This window comes from Halichoeres trimaculatus, unplaced genomic scaffold, assembly GCF_033239565.1.
Source record: "Halichoeres trimaculatus isolate MK-OKI-2021-1 unplaced genomic scaffold, fHalTri1.1 fHalTri1_scaffold_6, whole genome shotgun sequence".
In the NCBI taxonomy this organism is placed as follows: Eukaryota; Metazoa; Chordata; class Actinopteri; order Labriformes; family Labridae; genus Halichoeres; species Halichoeres trimaculatus.
Window position 1 is genome coordinate 16,867,149 of NW_027437184.1, and position 22,633 is coordinate 16,889,781.

Consider the following 22,633-nt stretch of genomic DNA (forward strand, 5'->3'; position numbering starts at 1 on the left):
GTTCACCTTATCATCATGATCAAACATTTTAAGACAGTAATGATCACAAACTTGCAGAAAGACTGTCATTAAAGCCCTGCACAAGCCTCAAAGCTTGTTTGCTCCAAATGAATTCAGCACAATGGACTTAATAACACTGGGACAGCAATGAGAGAAAAGGGAACTATTTGATGTTAAAAAGAAAAAAAACACTCTTTTGCTGTGTAAATAATTAATAAAATGTGTATTCATTCTTAGCAAGCCTTACAACAACTACTGAAATGAGAAAGAGAGAAATTTTGATATAAATCTGCATTTTCTTTGAACAGCAGATGGATCAGCAGGCCTGACATATACATGAACACACATAAACACAAAGTGTAAGCGTGCACACTGAACAGACTTATGTAAGGATGTGTTGAAGGACGAGCTGTCAGCTGACGCTCTCCATTTGTTAAATAAAAAATCCTCCGTCTATCTAATTTTCTCACCCTTCATATTGCAAGGCCCTCTCTATCAGTCTCACTCTGCCATTCAGCATGAACAGCTCTCCTCTTTTTCTGCATGCGTACATTTTTTTTCCTTCTTCTTTCCCACCACTCTTTCCCAAAGGACCTGAGCTGCTTGAGCTGCTGCACTGTAATTACACTAAAGCTGCAGGGACATATTTAAACATTTATTAAAGAAAAGTAAGGAGGACGGAGAGAATGAAGATGGAGAGCAGATACAAAGCAGACGAGTGCAGAGCAGAAAGGGAAGGGGATAATGGAGGACTCTCTGGGAAAAACTATATAACACAGTAATTGAATCCTTACATTAAAAATGACTGCCTTTTTGCCACATTGAGGTGTCAAACACAAATCACATGTACTTTGTGAAGAGGATTCCAGTGAAAGTATTGTACATGGGAGTAGTTGTACAGTTAGAGGAGAAGGAGGGAAGTGACAGGCACCTTTTGTTGTTCGCAGAGACATATACAAGATAAACTGAGCAGGGGGAGTCCACTTTAAGCACTCTGTGCCCACCAGTCTTCACTTCTGGCTTGTCAAATGAAAAATAAATGGCAAATGTGTTATGTAACATTTGCAGTTCAATAACTCCAATCCCTCAAGATAAATGTACCTCATGTACCGGAAAAAAAAAAAAAAGAGAACACTTTACTTAAGAAAATTTTAAGCCGATCCCTGTCAAGGAAAATGTTCAAGCCCTGCCTCCATGGTAGTTAACAGAGACACACACACACACACATACACACAGGGAACCTTCTTTATATGATATTTATGTGAAAATATCCTGAAAAATGAATTCAAGCAGGCTCTGCTTGGTAATTAGATGCCTTTCGGATTCACTGCAAAGTAAAAGAAATATCTGCAACACTGACGGTTCAAGACCTTCGGCTCATTAGGTTTTTAAAAACTACTATTTTAACAACTACTTTCACAACTTACTTTAAACATGAAGCAAAAGAGGATCTTCTGCTGTTGCAGATTATTTGTATACAATATTCAATAAGAAAGCACTTCATTGGCCCTTTTGTTTGCTGAACATAGGAGATGACTTTTCAATGCAGTCACAGCAGAACCGTGAAAAATGATGCCACTGCAGTTTATTTGGCCCATTATAAAAGGGCCGACTATAGAGCCATATAGAGAGGGAAAGATGTGAAGTTTAATTAATATATGCTCAGATCAATATCAGAAGTTCTGCACAGTGTAGAAAAAAATCTGTTCTAATTACATTACCCTTTAAGTTTAAAAATAAAAAAGATGTGATTTGAAGCTAAAGCACCTCTTCGCTAACTCATGGACGTAACCCAAGGACCTTCTCTTACTTTGCCAAACCGTCGCAGTGCTTCCAAAGACAATTGTTCCCATAAATCAATGGAGCCGGGAGAGGTACTGGCAAAGCCCACACCATTAAAGCAATACAGAGACAGACTGACGACAATAGCTACACATCAATGACAAGCACACAAGCTGCAGACATCAACACACACACAAAATGCAATACTGCAATGCATCTTGGAGACGGTACAAACTCCATCCTAATGGGTAGGAAATTAAATGCATGCATACTTGGAATGAAGCACATTTTTTATGTGTGTTAGGACATTTCTCTGAAGGCTGCAGAATGTCCCTTTATGTTAAACACTCTGATCATTAGTTGGCACTGTTGAACAGGGTAAGTTCAAGGTCAGGGCAAGCAGACACAGACCGGAAATGATGAATAGTTACTAGTGGTGCAGCAGATCATCGTTGATCGGAGGTTCCGTTCGCTCATGGTTCATGGATTGTTTGACAAAAAAAGTTGTACGTGTTCACGTGAAGGCAGCATGTTCAAACTACACTATAATCATTTGCAGCTGTAGCCAGAGTCTGTGCAGCAAAGACTGTGAGAGATTCTGTGAGAATCTGAGTAGAGCTGGGTGACAAAAATGATATATATTTTTTTCTTTCGAGCGTCTTATGTCTTAATGGCTTTCCCTCCCGACATGTTTTACGATCCCCCAAAAAATACACAAGAATGGCAGCTGTCAACTTTTATTCAACATAACATAAAACCTTGTTTTTAACCTCTTGTGACTAATGAAAATGAAACTTTTCAGAAAAAAGAGAACTTGAATACAAGGCGGCCAAACAATATCTTCAAATCACCACAACAATCAGATGTGAGAAATATTTCTATGAAGTGTATGAATTTTTTAAAGTTTGACCACAGCCCATCTGGAATGACTGGAGTGCTGGATTTTTTGACCCATACCGCAGCCAGTCACCAGGGGTAGCAGTTTTTGTGGCGACCTCACTTCAAGCTGAGCAAGATGACATCTATTTTTTTACAGTCTATGGTGGGAATACATCGAGTGGCCACACATCTGAAGCGACATCACCCTTAGGGGTGCAGGGACAGGGGCTGAGACGAAAGCTACTCAACAGCCACTGATCACCGCAGCATTTAAGCAGCCCCTTGCTGGAGCATCTGACCGAGACAAAGCTATTTCAAAAGCTACTGGGTGTTTATTGCCAAAGACATGATGCCATACTTCGTTGTGCAAGACGGCAGGTTTAAACCTACGCTGAATGTGCTTGAGCCATGTTGTGCAATTCTGTCACGCACCATCTTCAGTGAGACCATCGTGCCAAGTCTTTAGGAGCAGAAAAAGACAAAAGTTTTAGGATGAATTATCCTGGGTATCTTCTTTTGCCCTCTCCACAGACGGGTGGACTTCCAGGGCAACGGAAAGCTATGTTACTATGATTGCTCACTGCATCACAGCAGAGTGGGGTAGGGAGACATGTGCTGCTGACACGCCCCCTCTATGAGTCATACAGGCACAAACCTGGCACAGGTACAGACAGAAGCAGTGGCTGAGTGGAAGATAGAGAGACCCAATACTAATATGCCAGTCACAACAGATAATCCCAGAAACCAAATAAATGCTGTGAGCGAGGCAGGACTTAGCCCACAGATAGGGTGCTTTGCACATGCAGTACATTTAGCATGGCAAAAGGGGATCACTGTGGATAAGATAGACTGACTCCTTGAGAGGATCAGAAGATTTCCAATTTCCACCAAAGCACAACAGCTGCTCATGTGCTTAAGACAAAGTGAGAAATGCTAGAGCTGCCTCCTCACAAGCTCATACATGATGTAATAACAAGGTGGAACTCCAACTTTGATATGTTGGCATGTTATGTATAGCAGCAGGCAGCTACACACTCTGCACTGACTGAAGAGATCATTAGGAAGAATGTCAGAGGCATCATCAGCTTGTCAGATGATGATGTGAAAGTGGTAGAGGAGGTCCTCCAGGTGCTCAAACTCCTCAAAACGATTACAACTCTGTTGAGCACTGAAACTCCATCTGTGTCCACGATCCTGCCACTCAAAACAAAGATGCAATGCATGGCCTCCAGTGAGGAAGACAGCACCATCACCAGACATGTCAAAACTGCCATCGGAGAGAACCTGAAGCCCAGATACATGTTACCCCCTGCTCTAGTGGACTACCTTCACAGATCTCCTGCACTGGATCCCAGGTTGAAGTCCTCGTCTCACATAGACCCTGCCGTACGCCAGAGGACTTACAGTGATCTCACTATTGAGATTGTGAATTGTCGGGGCGTTAAAGACTGTGAAGAGGTAAAGAAAAAATACATATACATTTATTTTACATATTTTTATTACTAATAATGGCTTTTATTAAAATGTTTTTGCCACGTTTCACCTCATGAAACACGAAAATACATAATTGGTTTGAGTTATCAAATAATTTTTTTGCAGGGTCAGGCTACAGAGTCAACAGGAGCAAACTTGTACAAATCTCTTCCACAAAAGAAGTCAGCCATGGTGGAGCTTTTGGGAGCGACCTTTGCGAACAGGGACATAGGCAAGGCTTCTGCTGACACCATCAAAGGGAAGGTGGCATCCTACCAGGCAGCAAACGGCATTCCAGTGGATGGTGATTCACTGGCGTGGTGCAAAAGCAATGAGTGTGAATACCCTTGCCACGATGGCAAGATGCTATCTCGCTGTGCCTGGCACTTCTGTGCCGAGTGACAGTGTTTTCTACAGCAGGGGACATAATGACTGCAAAGAGGTCTACACTGTCCCCAAACATTGAGGACATCAATGTTTTTTTGAAAAGAAAGATGTGAAATTATCAGTTAAGGTTTGCTTTTCAGTATTTCTTTTCTTTTTCAATCATGTGGACATAGGCTAGATTTTACTTATTTAATTTTTTTCTTTTTGCTGTTCTGAAAAATGATCAGATCTGAAATGATCCACCTGACCCCAATCTGTCATACGATCCGAACCGTGAATTTTTTGATCCGTTGCACCACTAATAGTTACAGGAGTAACAACTATTTATGGTCCACTCCTTCAAATAACCCTGTCTTCCCACCTTTACAAATAATTCTTAAACCTTTAAGTTACTAGATGCTGATTTTAATTTTAGTCATCATTTGAATTAATAATAAAAAAAAGGAAATAATCCATCAGCATCCTTTTTCCATTAATGGCTCATGATGTTTATGTAAACTGTTTGATAATAAGGTAATCAGTTTCTTCCTGAAAAACAGTAGAAGCTTCCTCCAGTGTCATAAAAGCTATTGAGTCTAGTCTAACACTGACACCTGCAGGCTCCAGTCTGTCCTACAAATGATTACATCTTTGAATCGATCTACTCTCATGCTTAATAAAATATTCCAAATGCCACTGTACCCCAAATGTTGGGGTTTTATGCACATTTTTTCTTTTCTTTTTTTTTTCCAGTAACTTCATTTTATAACATAATCATACGACTAGATACCAAAATGTATTCCTTTAGGTATCCTGCATTACAGTGTGATGACGGGACTACAACACAGTTCTAGTTCTATGTGATTCAAGACTCCAGAAATAGTCAGTGGGTGCAAGTAGAACCATTCATCGAAGGAGATTTAAATGGCAATGAGTGTGAGCACACTGATATCATCAGGAAACAGATGACCTCATACTCTGGCAGCACAGATACAATGGCATCGAACAGGCAGATGTCTGTTTGAATAGAGACATCCAAACTTTAAGTGACACGAAATCCAGCAAAGACAGGAAATGAGGACACATATCAGACTGATGATGATGACAGATGATGGTACTGTCGGTCAGTTTCAGGGTGACAGAGCGGCACGGATTGCTGTGCTCTTACCAGTGTGGAAACAGCGGAGGTGTACATTGGAGTGTGTCCCGTAGACATCAACACAGGCTGCAAAACAACAGAAGGGAGATTGTAATTGTGCAGGGCATGCCGAAGGGTACGGGGGGAGAACAACGGGCACCACTTTGTCTTCTTTCTTTATTTATTAGAGAAGATTCTAACAAGTTAATTTATGAAACACTCTGGGTTCACAGTCGACCACTTCCAAAACCAGGTCCTAAGACTATGAAACTAAAATATTTAAACTGGAATAAATCATTAATGACAACTGTAATAGGCTCACACCATATGCCCTGCTTAAAAAGGTTAAACATCAACATTAAATTTACACTTTGATGTTAATATAGTAATATACATTCAATAAACAAAAAACATGATTTCTGAGAAAGCAGACATGATTTCATGCTGTGCAGCTAATGCTGCTTCCTTGAATCATAAATCCTGTGCCTATGAATTTTACAAACAGCAGCAATGCAGTGCAGCATCACTGTCTCCAACTGGAAGGTCCTGCATATTGCAGCAAAACACATCATTAAAGAACGATTGTTGGGACAGCTGTGTTTGCTGATCCAAGAAAGAATACCTGAGGCGGATTTCTGCTGATACTGATATTTACTGATACTATCCATACATCTCTCTCCCCTGACTGACTGACATGAACCCTAACACTCTAGTATCAGCTCAACAAGATATTTTGGGCTCACTGCATGATCACCAGCAGGAGTTGTCACACATTATACCCGTCCTTATTTCTGATGGCACACATGTGAACAAACAACCGTAATTTGAGTCTATTCTCACAGGTAAAGACGTTGAAACGGGTAGTTTAATGCCTCTCCCTTTTCACCCTTCTGCTGTTTGGATCAGACACAAATAGTCAAGTGTAGAAGGGGGAACGTGAAGTGCAAAAAAAGAGGAGGGAAAGCACTAAACTCATAAGAGACATGAAAATTGAAAAATACTAGTATAAATTTGATCAACGGGGTCATGAGACCAAAGTGTCGAATTAAGACAATTATTAGAGCATAGTTTTACTGTTCATCAGAAGCTAACGGTTACAACCAGGACTCCTATTTTAGTAGACCAGCCAGACCAGCCCAGCCCAGCCTGTGCATTTATTATTTTTCTGAATTAAGAAGAGTTTGTTGGGATTTGTTTTTACTGGTAAGTGCTTTTTTTGGAAGTAATCATAATGATTCATGATTTCATTTGAGATTTGATCATTTTTATAATCTATAATATTTATAATTTATATAAACTATTATGTCAATGTGACTCAACAGGCAGAACATGTTACTACTACAGCTAACACAGAAGAACATGCAGTATGAACACATCCACTGACAAAAGGCTGAGTGGGTAAGAAACAAAACGTCCTTCACCGTTTTTATCTCCAGTTATCTATCAGCTTTGATTGGTTACTTTTATATACTTTTCATGAACATTCAACAACGTAAACTGCTGTCATAAAGCCACACAGACACCTCACTTTGAACTTAGTAAGCCCAGACCTTTATTTTCCAGAGTACACCCAGTTGTCCCTGAAGACAAAATACAAGACTTCATAAATTATGGCAGTATTCCAGAAATAGAAATAGGGCCAAGCTTGGATCCCAGAACACTGAGAACAACATGTTTTATTTCATGCAATGGGAAAAAATACACCTAAAGACTGTTCTTTTGCAGTGTATTTTCTTTAGTTACATAGTTTTTGTTGCTGTAATTTAGATCTTAAGGCATTCTTATCACTGCTTCACATATTTGTCCTGCAACTGATGCCTGTAGCTCTGTTAAGAATTGTGTTTCTCTCATTTTAACGTATTTTGACACACATTGACTGTCAGTATTTGAAAGTTTGCTTGCTTTTAAGTACATGTTGCTGGAGAATGAAAGATCTCAGCCTTCAAATACTTAGTTTCAAAGTTTTTTATCCTATACCAGCACACGAAGCCCCGCTGAGGCGTGTGTGCTGGCTTGTTCTTTGCTTTAGGAGCATACAACCACGTCTGGATCTACTCTGTTAGTCAACACCTGTGCTATACGATCACAACTGAAACCTGCAGTTAGTTGGTCTACTTTTTCATACTATGGCTCCACTTACCTCAACGTCGGATTGTGGCAGCTGTACTCGTCTTTCCAGTAAAATAGCAGAGGTGGAAAAGCGAATTTTCACACTCTACCAGATCCACAAAGCCAAGAAGCTCATGTATACTATTATTTTTGGCCCATCAGTAGCAGACAATGCCTTGCTCCATTCCTGGACTACTACTATCATTGAGGGACCCACCAATGCAGCCTCACTCCTGGGCTTTTTTCAGCTCAGGGTGTTCTTAATGTAAACACAAAAGCAAAATCTGACAATGTGAGTGCTAAGAGTCGCTCCTCTTATTTCTCCTTTCGAGCCATCTTTAACTTCGAGGTATTGCATGTATTACAAATCCTAGATTCCAGATAACTTTCACCCTTTTTTTCTCCTTAAATTGTCCGTGCAAATTATCTCCAAATGGTTAGCAGACATTTTTAACATCTCAATTTCTACTGTCAGATTTCCAAATTTGTGGAAATTTGTTCATGTGATCCCCTACACAAAGGTAGTGCCAGGGGAGATTTAAACAACTACCGCGCAATCTCTTTATTACCCTGTTTTATCAAAAGTCCTGGAAAACTTCATCAATAATCGACTCAAGTCCTTTCTTTCAGATCACTCCATCCTCGGCCTCCATATTAGTCTGGCTTCAGACTGAATCACAGCACAGTTTCAGCCATTACGTTAGTTACCAAAGACATAATATTTGTGTTAGACAAGAGGCAACATTGTGCTGCTCTTTTTATCGATCTTCTAAAAGCTTTTGATACAGTTGGCCAAAACTATCATGTATTGGCCTGGATGAAAGTTCAAGTTCATAGTTTCAGGACTATTTGTTTGAGGGATCTCAAAGTGTTACAGTAGGTCAGGCCAAATCAGATTTTTTTTGTTGATTGATAGAGGTGTGCCAAAAGGGTTTGGTTCTGGGCCCAATGCTTTTCTCTGTGTACAGTAATGACATTATTTCCACTTAAAAAAAAACTGTCAGGCCCATCTTTACGCTGATGATGCTGTTATTTATTGTATTGCAGGTACTGTTGAGTCTGCCAAAAACAATATGCAACTTCCTTTTTAACAATTTACATGAGTGTCTCATAAATCTTAAACTTGCAATTAACACAAGTAAAACAAAATTCATGTTGTTCTCCAGGGCTAAGAATACTAACTTTGACATAATACAACTATCTACTTCCAGTGGATCAAAACTTGAGAGAGTCACAGAGTTTAAATGTCACAGGATATGGCTTGATGAGGAATTCACCTTTAAACACCATGTCAACAATCTTACCACCCAGCGGCAAATTTGAGTTGGCTTCCTTCACATAAATAAATCCTATTTTTCAATATCTAGCAGCAAAAAGATTGGAAGCCATGTTCCTATCTGTTTGAGATTACAGTGATATAATATACAGACATTCAGCAGTTCTAACTCTTAAGCCCCTGGACTCAGTATATCACTGTGCTCTCCGCTGGTGACGGGTACAACACGCATCATTGTTTCCTTTATGAGAAGGTTGGCTGGCCATCTCTTGATCAGAGATATACAAACATTTGTTTTTGTGTATCTTCAAACCCCTTGATGGCAAACTGATGGATGATGGAGTTTTATGATGGGTCCTACATAACTCGTTCATCTAGCTTGCTAATTCTTAAAGTCCCTTGGGTCTACAGTGAATTTGGCAAATTATTTTCATCATTTTTATTTTATGCTCCTTACTCTTGTAATACACCTCAACAAACACTAGAGATAACAGCCTTTCCCACTCTTACAGAGTTTAAGACCTTGATTATGGATTACTGTTCCTCTTACTGTAACTGTTTTAAATGTTTCTTTTGCAATTGTAATTGATTCATTTGTGTTGTTTATATTATTTGTTCATATGTCTGTGATCTCGACAACATTAGAAATGAGGGTAACCTCAATATCATTTGCGAGAAGAAATAAAGGTTTGAAATGAAATAAAATTTGTGTATGACGGTACTAAATTCTTCCCCAAAGTTTTGGGGGCAAAGTGTTCATCACCTGAATTTTGAATTTGCAAATAGATATTCATAGTCCATGTTAAGATAGATGAGACTTTGATGGACTTCTGCAGAGAAGTCTTTCAAGAGGAATTTTATCCGGATGGAGCATTCATATGAATGTTTTGAAGCCTACTTTGAAACTTTAAATTCCTCTAGACAGCAGAGTGCAGTAGAGAAACCAAAGTGGCTAGGGCCTGAGTATTATTCATATGGATCTCAGATCTGTCAGTGTCAAAGCTGCTCTAGCTTAGTTTGCATTTGGAGTTTCACCGTGCCACATTTATCAGCTTGAGGATAAATGCTGTACTCCAGACACAAGCGCTCAGACTACTTACGTATTGCTCGTCATACAGATAATATGGCATGCAAAAATGGTCCCCGGCTGGAATTGAATTTGGGACGCTGCGAATAAAAGATAAAATATGAAAGATTTTGTCACAGTGACTCAGACATGCAGTCCCCCTTCATGGATTGGGGAGGAAGACAAACACTTGAAAAATGTTTGAAGTCAGACGCTAAAATTTGAAATGAATAACACAAATTCTGTTAGAAATAAAGTGTGTCAGAGAACAAGTAGAGAACTGATTTATTTTTAAGACCATGGTGTCATGAAACCTACATCGAGTACAGGGCAGTGTGAATAAACTGATGCAGTAAACATTTCAGCCCACTCAATGCGGTAAACAAGCCCACTTCATCTTTCAGCAGAAGATATTCGTCAGCACTGTCAGTTTTTTTCTTTTACTTTCACTGCTGTAAAGTAAAACAGCATGTTGAACACCACAAAGCAGCTTTATATGGTCAAGGGTTTGTCCAACCACTCCAGCTGGGCCGCCTTGTAGCGAGGATTCTGCTCCTTTCCTTTCTCGCACGTCACTCGAGCAAAGGCAGCCATCTGGCAAAATCTCCCCTAATTTCAATACCAGGACAGTAAGACTCACAAGGACAGCTCATATATATAGCACAGCTTGTAAGGGATATTTTTTCTGTGCAAAAGACTGGACACTAACATACTGCGGGGGAATATGCATCCAGTCTATTTTCAGATATTTCTTCTGGTGGCTAATGAAGGTCCTTGACCAGAGTGTTTTCCTCCTACCGACACATTCTGTTGCGGAAGTGCTGACAGCCCACGCTAAAATTGACTGCACTGTAAATATTATATCCTGTTTAGGTTAAAAAAATGTTTCTCCGTTTAGATATTTCACAAGACAACAAATTCCCATGATAGGCTCAGAAGTTTCTGTTTTTAACAAAAACAGCCTTGAACAAATGCATCTCAGTGGGACCGTGTAGTGCAATTTAAGGAACTATTTCCAGTTTCCTGGAAAAACACACTTTGGCCTAGGTGACTGTTTTTTTACATTCAAATTTGATCTAAGTGAAACCCAAAGAGGATGGCTTTGAAATACAAGTTAAGTCCCTTGGAGCAAAGATGTGATATTGTGGTATATGAACCAAATCATCTTCAGTTAACATGGCTTGACATGTGCCATGCTGTAGCTTATTCCCTGGTTTAAAATGGTTGCTGGACAAGAGGAAAGGTCTGTGGCCAAGTAGATTTCAGCTGCCCAGGCATATTATTTGTCACTGGCGGTCATTGGTGGTCATTCCACTGGATTTATCAGTTCAAATGAAGTCTACTGCAAATGCTATCTTTGAATGGTGTTTATCTATAGACTGATTAGTAATACTAACGGCCTCACCTGCTACTTAATTATTTGATCTAATGCTATTTTTTGTATGGAACCTCACACATACTGGCAGTTAATACCTGCTACCACAAGCCTCTGGGAAACAACTGAATGAGTCATGTCCTGGATCTGAATCATCAGAGACCATGAATTCCCTATAATAAATGGCCCATCCCTCGGCTGTGGATAATTACTGAGCTCTTTGATACATGTGCCGGATGATATACTCTACAGGGACAAAAAGGTTATCAAATCAGCAAGATCGCTGAGAAAGAAAAGAAAAACCACACTTTTGTCAAAGCAAACAATAGCATGCTTTATGCAGTTATTCTCATATATATTTTCCTCATTAGTGCATTTTCTTCGCATTGATTATGCATCACTCTAAAAAATCCCTCAGAATCTAATTGAGAATGACTGACATGTGCCACCTTGTGGTTGTCGACCCCCATCAGCCACAGTGGCTGCCTGATTCACACTTTGGTTTGACACCCTGACATAATCCCTCAATCATGTCTGTACATGTTCTGAACTGGCCCCTGCATATACATGTCACAGAGTGGACCGTTTTCTGTGAATGAGGTGTTTTCACCTAATGGAAACACGCATTATGATATAAGTGAGAGCTAGGAAGTGGTCTAATCTGTGACAATTCCCTTTAGTCTTTAATTCAAAAATTGTTGACTGTGTTAAAGAGTCAAACCTGTGAGAGAAATAAAATGTCAGAACCTGTGTACTTCAAGGACTTTACCCTGCCAGCTCACCAGCACCGCGTACCTGTAATGTTTGAGGTAGCTGATGTGTGAACCAAGCATTAAGCTGTCCAGACCACACATCAGTGGGTGTGTTGATGAGGTTGTTGGCTTGCACGGAGCTTTGGAGCTTGTTTCCTCCTGTATCTGCCTTGTTACTCTTTTACTGATACGTCAAATGTTACTGTTTAAATGTTCTTGCAATGTCAGAAAAAAGACAGAATACACATAATTAGACCAAAGACAAATCTGACAAAGGCATGTAAAAGAGTAGCTCTGGACAATATCTGAAGTTGACTCCCATTGTTTTGAGTGTTTTGGTAATTTCTTATGGTTCATCAAAAAATCAAGAGAATAGTAAGGTATCTGTTTATGATAAACTTTAAGCCGGACAGACAGTAGCCACGGTTACATGAGGAGTTTTTCGTCTTTCCGAATGGAATCTTTCCCAATGACTTTTCCGAAAACAATAGTATACATGGAGAGGAATATTCCAATCTCTGGTCTACATGCGCCGCTGTAATCAAACAGAATAGTCAATGGGGCATGCGCAGAAAAACGTAAACATCACAAGATTTATCAAAGCTGGAGGATGACAGTTTGTTTATCACGGTGTTGCAATACTCCGTATTGCGAGTTTGTCGTCCGTCCAGTCTTGATATTATGTTCATTTCTTTCAAAGTTTAGATCAAAAACAAACTTTCCGCAGCAGTCCAGAGCTGACGGCTCGCGGCCATTTTTAAGGTTGAGGAACATCTCTAGTTGCGTCTTACGTCATATCTGAGCATGCGCTGAAAGAACGCACCCTGACGACTTTCCGTTTGAGAGGATATATGATACCTCAATCATTTTGGGGAAAGGAATATTCTACCCCTGTGAAACAAATTAAATGTCCATTCGGATTGGCACTTTTCTTTAGGAATGAGGTGTATACAAAGGTTAAAGTCTTTCCGTTTGAGCAAATAAACCTAATGCAAGCGGAATATTTGGGTCCATGTATACGTGGCTAATGTCTTCGAGACATCAGCATGTAAACTGTGCCCCTTGATGAATTTGATGTACCTTTCCATGAGCTGACCTGAAGAACCTTTAGTGCCCCTTCTTTCAGTCTAACAGGATTCACACAGATTCTCTGTGGCCTTCACATCTCATGCTGAACAGGCTCTGTATGTTTGGAATAACTGCTGCAGGTCCTAATAAGTCAGCCTCTCCTCCCTGCTGATGAAAAGAGGGCTTTTTATTGAATGTAGAAGCTCCCCTGGGACATCAGTTTACTGCCATGTGGGAAATACTTCCCGCCTCCAGACAAATAAGCAGAGGACCTTTTAAGTCCTAATCACCAATCAAGCTCTTAAATATGTGTGGGCATATGTGATGAATTGCTATAAAGTGTATTATAGCTCACTCCTGCTTTCATGTGTATGTGTTAGTGCACTTAAGACTGTAGTATGATCACACACCTAGTCCCCATGGTGTCAGTTGTGTTATTTGACTGTGGGATTTGTAGTTGCATTAAATTAAGACTTTGTAGCTGCTATACTCCGGCTGTTTTTGTCAGAATTTAACTCTGGACGGTAATGACAGACATGATTTCAGTATGTATGCTCTCCTATTACACGTTCTCAATCGATTTCTAACCACATCCTGAAACTGTTTAGGTGATCAAATTACCACTGTGCACTGGCACTTTGGATTTCATATGGTCCAGCGTATCAGATTGCATTTGTTGCTGTCATCACCTGATGTGTCATAACTAAATTATACACACATTAAAGTATTTATGTTACCAAATAAAAATCTCATAGCAGACAACATAGCTTTAGGTGTACAGTAATCTATGCTTTTATTGCATTTGTATTGAAGATGTAATGAATCTTGTGTGTGTGTGTGTGTGTGTGTGTGTGTGTGTGTGTGTGTGTGTGTGTGTGTGTGTGTAAGCCTAATGAAACCTCAGGTATATATTTTAAAAGCTTAGAGGATGTAATACCTAAAAGAAGAAAGGAAAGCAATTTGCAGTGAATCCTTTAAGTAACAGGTTTTGGGATTTTAAATCTTGAGTCTGTTTTTATGCCACAGGTAATCCTTTCATTTAATTTAAAAAGTCACCATCCTCCATTACCCAGCCAATACAATTATACACTTAAACAGTGTCTACAATTTGTAGAATTCCAGGAGTGTTCTTGACCGGCAGCACGTGGCTTGCTTTACATTGTGTTCAGCTTAATAGGATGTGTATGTTTATTGTAACACAGTAACACCCGCCTTTTCAAGTGCTGACAGCTCAGTGTTGCAGTTGTAATAGTGTTAGCTATTGATCGACAGTGTACATAAGTGAGTGAGAGTGTGTTTGTCCTACCTTGACAGGGGAGATATGTGTGTGTGGAGTGTAGCCATGTATGGCTTCCATGGCAGCGAGGTTCTTGTCGCTCATATGAAGCATCTCAGCACTTTTCCCTGGAGCCAGATGTGCTGGACTGTGCTCCAAGGGGGGCGTCTCCTCATCCTGGTACCTGTACTTCTGCAGACACACACAGAGAAAGTCTCAGTCCAAACAGGTCTGGGTTTAAATAGCAGCTTAGGACTGGTTGGTGGAAGAACAATGACAAGGGTTGACTTGTACGCAAGGGGAAACTTCCAGTTTAAAAACATGGAGCCTTTGTGGAAAGGCTAAAAGCGGCAGTTCGTGTCTGCTTGAAGCTGACTGCAGACATACTAGAAACCATATTCACACCAAGCCAAAACATGGACCTTTATGGCATTAAGAATTATATTCACAGCCTGGTTAAAAAAAAATGCTTGGGTCACTAATTTCACTATCTTCACACTCTGTACACAGGGTGAATTTTTCTTAACTTGGTGGTTAAGAAGATATGAAGATCACAAGTTTGCCCAAAGATGCAGTTCACACAACTGGCAGGTCTTGCACCATATAGCTGTTAGTAAGGAGGTTCAAAGCCCGCCTATTCCAATATGGCCCCCACCCATGATTAGCTCCATTACTCTGTTAAGGAACACATTAGGGATGGGCATTTCAAGCAAAAGAGCTATTTGTTATTAACTCATAACTATTAGAAAATTATTCGAAGACCCCCCCACAAGCTGCCGCCGCCCACACACATACCTGCCAACATTATACCTTGACAAAGAGGGAGAGGGCTGTTATACTCTGCACATGGATTATCATCAGAGTTCACACTGTACTATTTTTGTTCATTTTAGAGGGAGTTCCTGCACTTCTCAATCCATATCTGAACATCTCCATGTTCTCGTTTTGGCTGTAAATCCTCCAGCCTGTTCACTTCTGGTCTAGCTCTGTTCATTATGTCAGTTTGTCGACGTGGTCAAGTTAAATATGATCTGGTTTTGGTCTGGTTTGTTTTACTGTGAAAGTCAATGGGCATTTTAGATGATTTCCGTGCAAAACTTCTAGCATCTGACATAAAACTGTGATCTGCCGCAGACAGAACCAAGCAATCGAGCTTCACATGAACGGTTCAATTTTGATGTTAACGGCTATTTGAGTCTTCAAAAATCATGGCCCATCCCAACAACAGATAGATCACATTGTGGAAACTATGTCCATATACACTCCAGATCAAAATTTTAAGATCAGTTGAAAAAAATGCACCGATTTACACTTTGCACTGTTGGATCCTCAGAAGATTCCTGTAAGAAAAGCTTCAAAATGCAAAAAAGAAGACATGGGGGTGAGAGAAAAAAATTGAGGAAGGAATTTATTGAAAACAACAGTTAAACTGAAATGGGCTGTTCATCAGCTGATCAAGAGTTTGTTCAGAATAAGGTAAAATATGAGTGTCTATGGGAATCAGAATTAGAAGGAAATAGTGGAAATAGAAATAGTGTTGAAACACCTCTGAAATCCCAGACTACATGTCATTGTCATGTACTCTCCCATCATGTCCTGTAATATAACAATGTAGAGGACAAACCACCTCCAACCAGGGTGTAGCGCATCCAAGTATGTGTGTAAACTACATGCAAAGAGGGTTCATGTTGTCACATGTGTGACGCCCACAAGTGCAAGAAGACCTCATATGAGGCCTCCAAATATTGCCATTGTGCGTCGAGTAAAGTGTTTGTCCTCCACAACCACATGGACAACCAGAGCCCATGACTCATAGCAGCTCCACAGAAGCAGCAAATCATGTAGCTTCTTTCCCGTAACCTTCCTTCCCTACCGTTATCCCACACCTGGGCAGCGTGCCAGCAGCCCACTGTGTTAGCCACACATGGTAGGCTTCATTCTAGGCGTGATGACACAAAACCTGCACACTGCGTTTTCCATCACAAACACATCAGAAGGTGGGCAGCATCACAGCATGGATCCGCCATACCGTCCTGTGGGTTAGTGACTCTTTTTCTCAACAGATCCGTGCTCCACTAATCCTCCAGGCTCACAATATGCTCTGCTGCACTGCAGATGTGAAGGAACTCATTCTGAAAACAAAACAAATTGGAAGCATCATCTGAATTTTGGCTACTAGCCCAACAATCCTCTTGGCCACTTCTCCCTTCCTCTTACTTTTTTATTTTTTTTTATTTTTGTTGTTGTTTTGTTTGAGAGGCAGACGGAGAGGGAGGTGCATCACTGAGCCCCGTCTCAGACAGGCTGCCTAGCAACCAGAGCAGAGCAGAGATTGCAGTGGCACAGTTGGGGCTGCCAGCATTGGTCCTGGATCACATTACACTGAGACAGCAAGAAGGAGAGGGAGTGAAATAGAGATGAAGATAAAGGGGAAAGTGAGGGGGGATGGGCTAGGATGACAAAAGTGAGGCTGTCAATAAGGGGAAGCAGGAAACGGCAGCATGAGAACTGACCAGAGAAAACACAATTTGATTGCACACTTCTATAGTTACAAGTTGATAAGCAGAAGATAATCAGTTTATCTACATCAAGCACTGCGGAGGCAGCCACTGCTACCACCATTGTAGGCTAAAACAGCTGGATAATGACTCATCTCTGTTTCTTCATAAAGAGTAATGTTAGCAAAGTAAATTAACTTAGCGCCTCATTTGTATGTTACATGTGAATTAAAATCCTTTTTAAAACACTGTAGAGGGAAGAGGGCTGTAGTTTCTTCCTGTTTATTTGAAAATTCGAGGGTATCTTTGTTATAATAATTTTCAGAAGAAAGTAGCCCTGGGCATTTTTTTTCTCCACTGCTTCCAACTTTCCTGCATGACCAACATTCATGCTGCCATTTTGCCTTCTGTCACAGCGGTGGGGGATGTTATTGTCAACGCTTAATATACGTTACAAAGTGTCCTTCTGGAGAGGGGCTGAGGCACAATTCTTCTGACCAGTGAGCTGTATAATTATTGTTCTGTGTAGCAGAATAGCACAAAAGCAGACCTTTTAAATGTACAGAAGACTGTAAGAGTACAACATAATAAATCTGTTATCAAATAGGATTTTCAACCAGCCTGTATTTTTAATAGGTCTGTCAATAACTTAACTCTTTGAAATTAAAGAGTTGATTCTAGATTTCAAGCTGGTTAATTAAGCATAATGACAATCACCTGATGCCTGTATTTAAATACCTCCTGCCTGAAATTAAAAAAAAAACAGGCAGCTCTGATCCTCAGAACAAAGACATCAACCTTCTGGGAGAGATGAGAGCAGCAGCAGCCAAACTTTCATGTCTAGCCATTTTAAAACACCTGCAGCTTTTTACATAATCTACACCCTTTTCAAACTAATCCATGTATTATGAAATACTGTCAGATTTTTTTTAAAATAATGCATGTTTTTGATGTCAGATACCCTATATATATATATCTAACATACACGCTTAGTCACAATTTAACTTGAAATTGTAATTTGACTTTGAATTTGTGTTTTTGACTTGATTGTGATTCAGGCCAGTTAAGGTTCCCCTGTCTTTGCTCTTAGTAAAAGCATGCTTGATAGGGGTGGAAGGAAAAAAAACGAAACTGTTATATCTGTACTTTTTGTTTAGCAATATCAAAATCGTGATTTTTTTTTGCAAAAAAATCTCTTTTTTAAACAATTCAATTTCAGTCTTTGTTTGAAAGTTACCACTTTTCTCCAGCAGAGGGTAAATTGTTTCTCTCTGACTCACATGATATGCATTTTATGGGAAAATATGGCTCCTGATATAGTCTGTAGACATTATCATCATCATTTAACTTTTTCACATGGTCTGGTGTTAAAAAAGAAAACTAAAAATCGCAAAAATCGTAGATATTAAAGAATCGAACCCAAAAAATCTTAATAGAATCAATGTTTGTTGTTGTTGTTCGTTTGATTCAAGTGTTTCTCTTGGATTGCGTTGATCCTTCAAAGTGCCTTTCTGCAAATTCAGAATTAAATCAAACTAACTCACAGATATTGATGACTGTAACCAGCTGGAATTATTGCACTTATTAAAGATACCTTTAAATACTAGTTTAGCTGTTTTGTGAGGTGATCAACTGATTTTATTCTTAAATACATGCAATAACCTCCAATGTCTGCTGCTGTGCTAAGACAGACAAAGATAAATGATTTTATCCCGCTCTGCAGACATGAAAATCTTTCATAAGGCTATTTCCTTACAGAAAGTTGGTTTGTAACTGCCTAAAGGAATATCTGTACTTTACAAACAGCCTAATTACAGATGCAAGAAAATATCTCTACATTTGTCTGTCTTTAAGATATCAATCATCGTATAAAAATCCAGTACATCTTTAAGGAGTCACTGTTTTAATGGTCAGTATAAGAAGTGCCTCCTCAGATTGTAGGCTTTCCCAGCTTTAAATCAGAGGCACACTAAATGGCTGAATAAGCCCACCCTTCAATGGTTAACTGAGTTAACTTAATGTCGAGTAAATGTCAAATGCTATCTGCTGTCATCTTGGATTGTAATTCAAGGACTGAGCCTGAGCATTTAGATTACTGTGCATTAGGGAATGGAATGAAAGCTAACCTCACCTCTCAGGCATATAATTTCCAAGACACTCATACTGCAAATGCATTTAATGTGTGCGCTGTTTCAGGAACCAGGTGAGGACATCCAGGTGTAAAATAGAGGCAAAAGATTCCCTTCTGCATCCTTCAAGAATTAAAGCTATTCAGTTTTTCTATTTCCATCAATTCATTGATGATTTTATCCGTTTCTCTGATGGACTGTGGGCGAATATAATGCTGGGTGCTAAGACTGTGGTCCTCCACACTCCTGGTCTTACTATGAAGGCATTTAGTTAAATAGAGTATCATACAGCACAGTTACTTGAAGTAAACCAGATATTTTTTGAAGCAAGAGAAAGTGAAAATAACAGTTGTTGAGACACTCAGTTTGTTCATGTAGTCATGACATGGTTTGTTTTTTTATTTTAAAAGTTACTGGGTGTTTTTAGGTGGTTTCCGTGCACGACTTCCTGGTCCATTATATATGCCCTGCTGTAAATTGGTGTGTTACAGCTCTGGCATCCAACAAAAATAGCATGGTAGCATATCTGCTGCACCCTGCCAGAGCAGGGATGCAGCTGTACGGCAATGGAGTTTTAAGTTGACACATTGACTTGAATAAAAACCTGATCCAGTGACATGACCGAGTGGAGCTGGACAAGAGACACATTTGGTGTATTTTGGTAGGTAGGCTCTAAAGAGTTGATAAACACTGCTAAAACTCTGCCCAAAATTTAAAGAGGGAATGCACTTCGTTTAAAAGCAGCTGTATTTTATTTGGCCTACTGTCTATGTCTCTTTGCCCTGTTCTTCATCACTTCATCAGTTCTTTACAGCCACCACACTAATAATGTACAGACAAATATTGTGGTATGAATGAAAAGACTTCTTATTGAGACAACAAATGACCAGAGGAGGGGTGAGTCTTGGTGAACTGGTAGTAGACAGTGGGTTTGTCTTGTTTTCTACAGTTCTACAGTTTCATTCAGCAGACGCTTTTGTCCAAAGCAATGTACAACACTAGCAAGAATTTAGACAGAAGGGAAAACCTTAGTTAATACAATGTGTGCTACAAGTTATTTGGCTGCAGAAGGGATGGGTACTAAATTAGCTACTTATGTAAGTGCCGACTGAATTCTGCCAAAAGTACCGGGTACCGATTCATGTAAAAGCGAAATGTACTTAAACGCATCCTTGTGATTGTGAGGGAGTGGAAGAATAGGTGACTTTCCATGCTAGACGTGAACGCAGCATTGCCAGGTTATATATTAAAGAATAAATATGTTGAATTGAAGACCATTAAGATTTTAATATTAAACAAATTGATGTTTTTTTACTACATAAACACAAAAAAATACCAAAATTTGGTGCCGTTGAGTACTGATACCAATTGCCAGGTACCCTGCATCGGTATCACATCCTTTTAAATGAGAAAGGTACCCATCCCTAGGCTGCAGGTGCTGCCGTTAAGTGCAAGAATTCTTTCATTCCCCCATGTAGAGTAATGTAGCCATAAGTAACCATAATTAGTTGCTGCAACACTATAGTTCAATCTTGGTGTAGCTGATGTTTCTGTGTTTTTTGGGGAGATCCATGTCTCAGTCAGGGCCAGGACCCAAATATCTGAGAGGTTCCTCATTGAACTGATTTCAGTGCTCTGGTGAGCTAAAGCTTATGTACTCACATGGTTCAGCCATACCTTATCTCTACAGACACTACCTTTACTAAGCTCAACTACTGTACCAGTAGCTGGCAGGATGAAAAAAAAAAATATGGTGCTGGAAAAAGCTTCACAGTTGCACAGAAACTGTAAATTGTGGACTTTGCTCCAAACACTGAATGGTGAATTTACTCTGTGTTTGTAAAGCTCTTTGATTGTTTGACCGCTCAGAGTGCTTTGTCATTATATGCCACATTCACCATTTCCACTACATTCATACGCTTACAGCAAATGTAAAGCACCCCTCAGTGTTTATCTCATTCACACACTGCTGGTACAGACACCAGGGTTTGGAGTTAAATGTCTTTCCCAGGAACACTTCTGGATTTGACAGTAGCTTTACCTTCTGCAGCATATGAAATGTAACTTTGGAGGGAGAAAAAATAGTTTTGTATAAGTTGTCTTGTTCAGGTTCATTCATCTTCAGTGAGGGGTTCACCCCTAATTATTGCATCAAACCAATAAATGGCTGTAACCAGATGTCATTTGAATGAAAATGTCAGGTAGTATGGCCTTCCTCCACCCCTTTCTTGACCGTATAGGCTGTTATTATCTACTCAGAGTTAGAATGAATCACATTAGCATCAGGGTAAGACAGCTAAGTTTCCATGGTAATGATGATATCAGCAAAGCGAGTGAGGAAGTCAGGTAGGGTGGTGAAAAGGAATCTACAGCAGGAGGAAGAAAAGGTGAAAACACAAGTTCCCCAAGAGGACTCTGTGTATGTTTGGTGTATGACCAGCAGTCAGTCAGATTTCTTTTTTCACTGTTCACGCTGGTTTTGGTGACTAAATGTAACCAACAGTTATCACCAGTTAGTCATAATTACTGTGATGACATGTTTGGCAACATCACCTGTTGCTGCTGACGTGCTGATAGAATTAAATGACTGTAAACATTCTTGATGACTAATGTAGTCCGCCCTGCTGAATGCCCTCTAATATCTTTGATAAATAAAATGGACCATTTTAATGCTCTGATTACATCTGGTGCCCACAGTCTCTGTCAAGTTTAACACTTAGAGACTTCATTGACGGCTTCATCCAACTCGAGAGAAAAAGTGACAAAAGCCGTTCTTCAGCGTCACTTCCTCATAGGATGGAAAGAGATCAACATTTGTCTAAGGTTGTCATCTGAACTGTTTTTGAACTCTCTCTTCTCCACAACAACTAAACAAAACCAAATCTGCCTCTTCAGATAATTCTCACTCTCTGGTGTCTCCACAAGTGCCAGAATTTGAATACAGCTTTCATCTCATTTGCATTATTACAACTGTTGGTGCCAGCCAACACCTACCAGTACAACTGTTTTTTTGTCATGTGAACGTAAAATCCCAAGAGATTCACAGGAGATTCACTCATCGTCTGCCAGCGCTAACTTCAAACTACTCTCCAAGGTGTTTCAGCACAACACTTTGACAAGTGTTGCTATCCTGTGGCTATGCTGCTGCATCAACAACAGACTCCACATTCACCATGGGGCAGAGAGCTTAGAACTGCACCACGATGGATTTTAATGCAAGAATCCATCCAGCCTTAATCAAAGAGAGGGGCGCGAACAAAGAGGAGCTTTTTATCTCTCCATGGAGGCGCTCTAGATTCACCCTCTATGCTCAAATTTACATCTTTTTTTGTAAAGCCACATGAATCTCTCTGTAATGCGAAAAATTAACATCAAACACAAAGCTCCTACCTGGTCATCAAGCCAAACAAAAAGAGTTTTATTAGTACACGTCAGATAATTTAGGC

The 22,633-nt window shown here is 39.9% G+C and overlaps 2 protein-coding genes across 12 annotated transcripts in view; one reads left to right on the forward strand and one right to left on the reverse strand.

The window, feature by feature from the left end:
• The window catches only part of dlg4a (discs, large homolog 4a (Drosophila)), an 82,386-nt gene that overhangs the window by 25,372 nt on the left and 34,381 nt on the right, over positions 1–22,633 (reverse strand). For 6 of the 9 annotated variants that reach the window (XM_074671560.1, XM_074671558.1, XM_074671555.1 and 3 more), the window contains exons 2-3: positions 14,591–14,752; positions 5,669–5,725 (exon numbers count right to left, since the gene is read on the reverse strand). In XM_074671560.1, coding sequence (XP_074527661.1) covers positions 5,669–5,725; positions 14,591–14,752 — 219 coding nt within the window. The remainder of the gene's footprint in view (positions 1–5,668; positions 5,726–14,590; positions 14,753–22,633) is intronic. The other 3 variants (XM_074671561.1, XM_074671557.1, XM_074671559.1) reach the window with 1 other exon arrangement.
• The window catches only part of zbtb20 (zinc finger and BTB domain containing 20), a 123,913-nt gene that overhangs the window by 17,014 nt on the left and 84,266 nt on the right, over positions 1–22,633 (forward strand). The window lies entirely within an intron of this gene.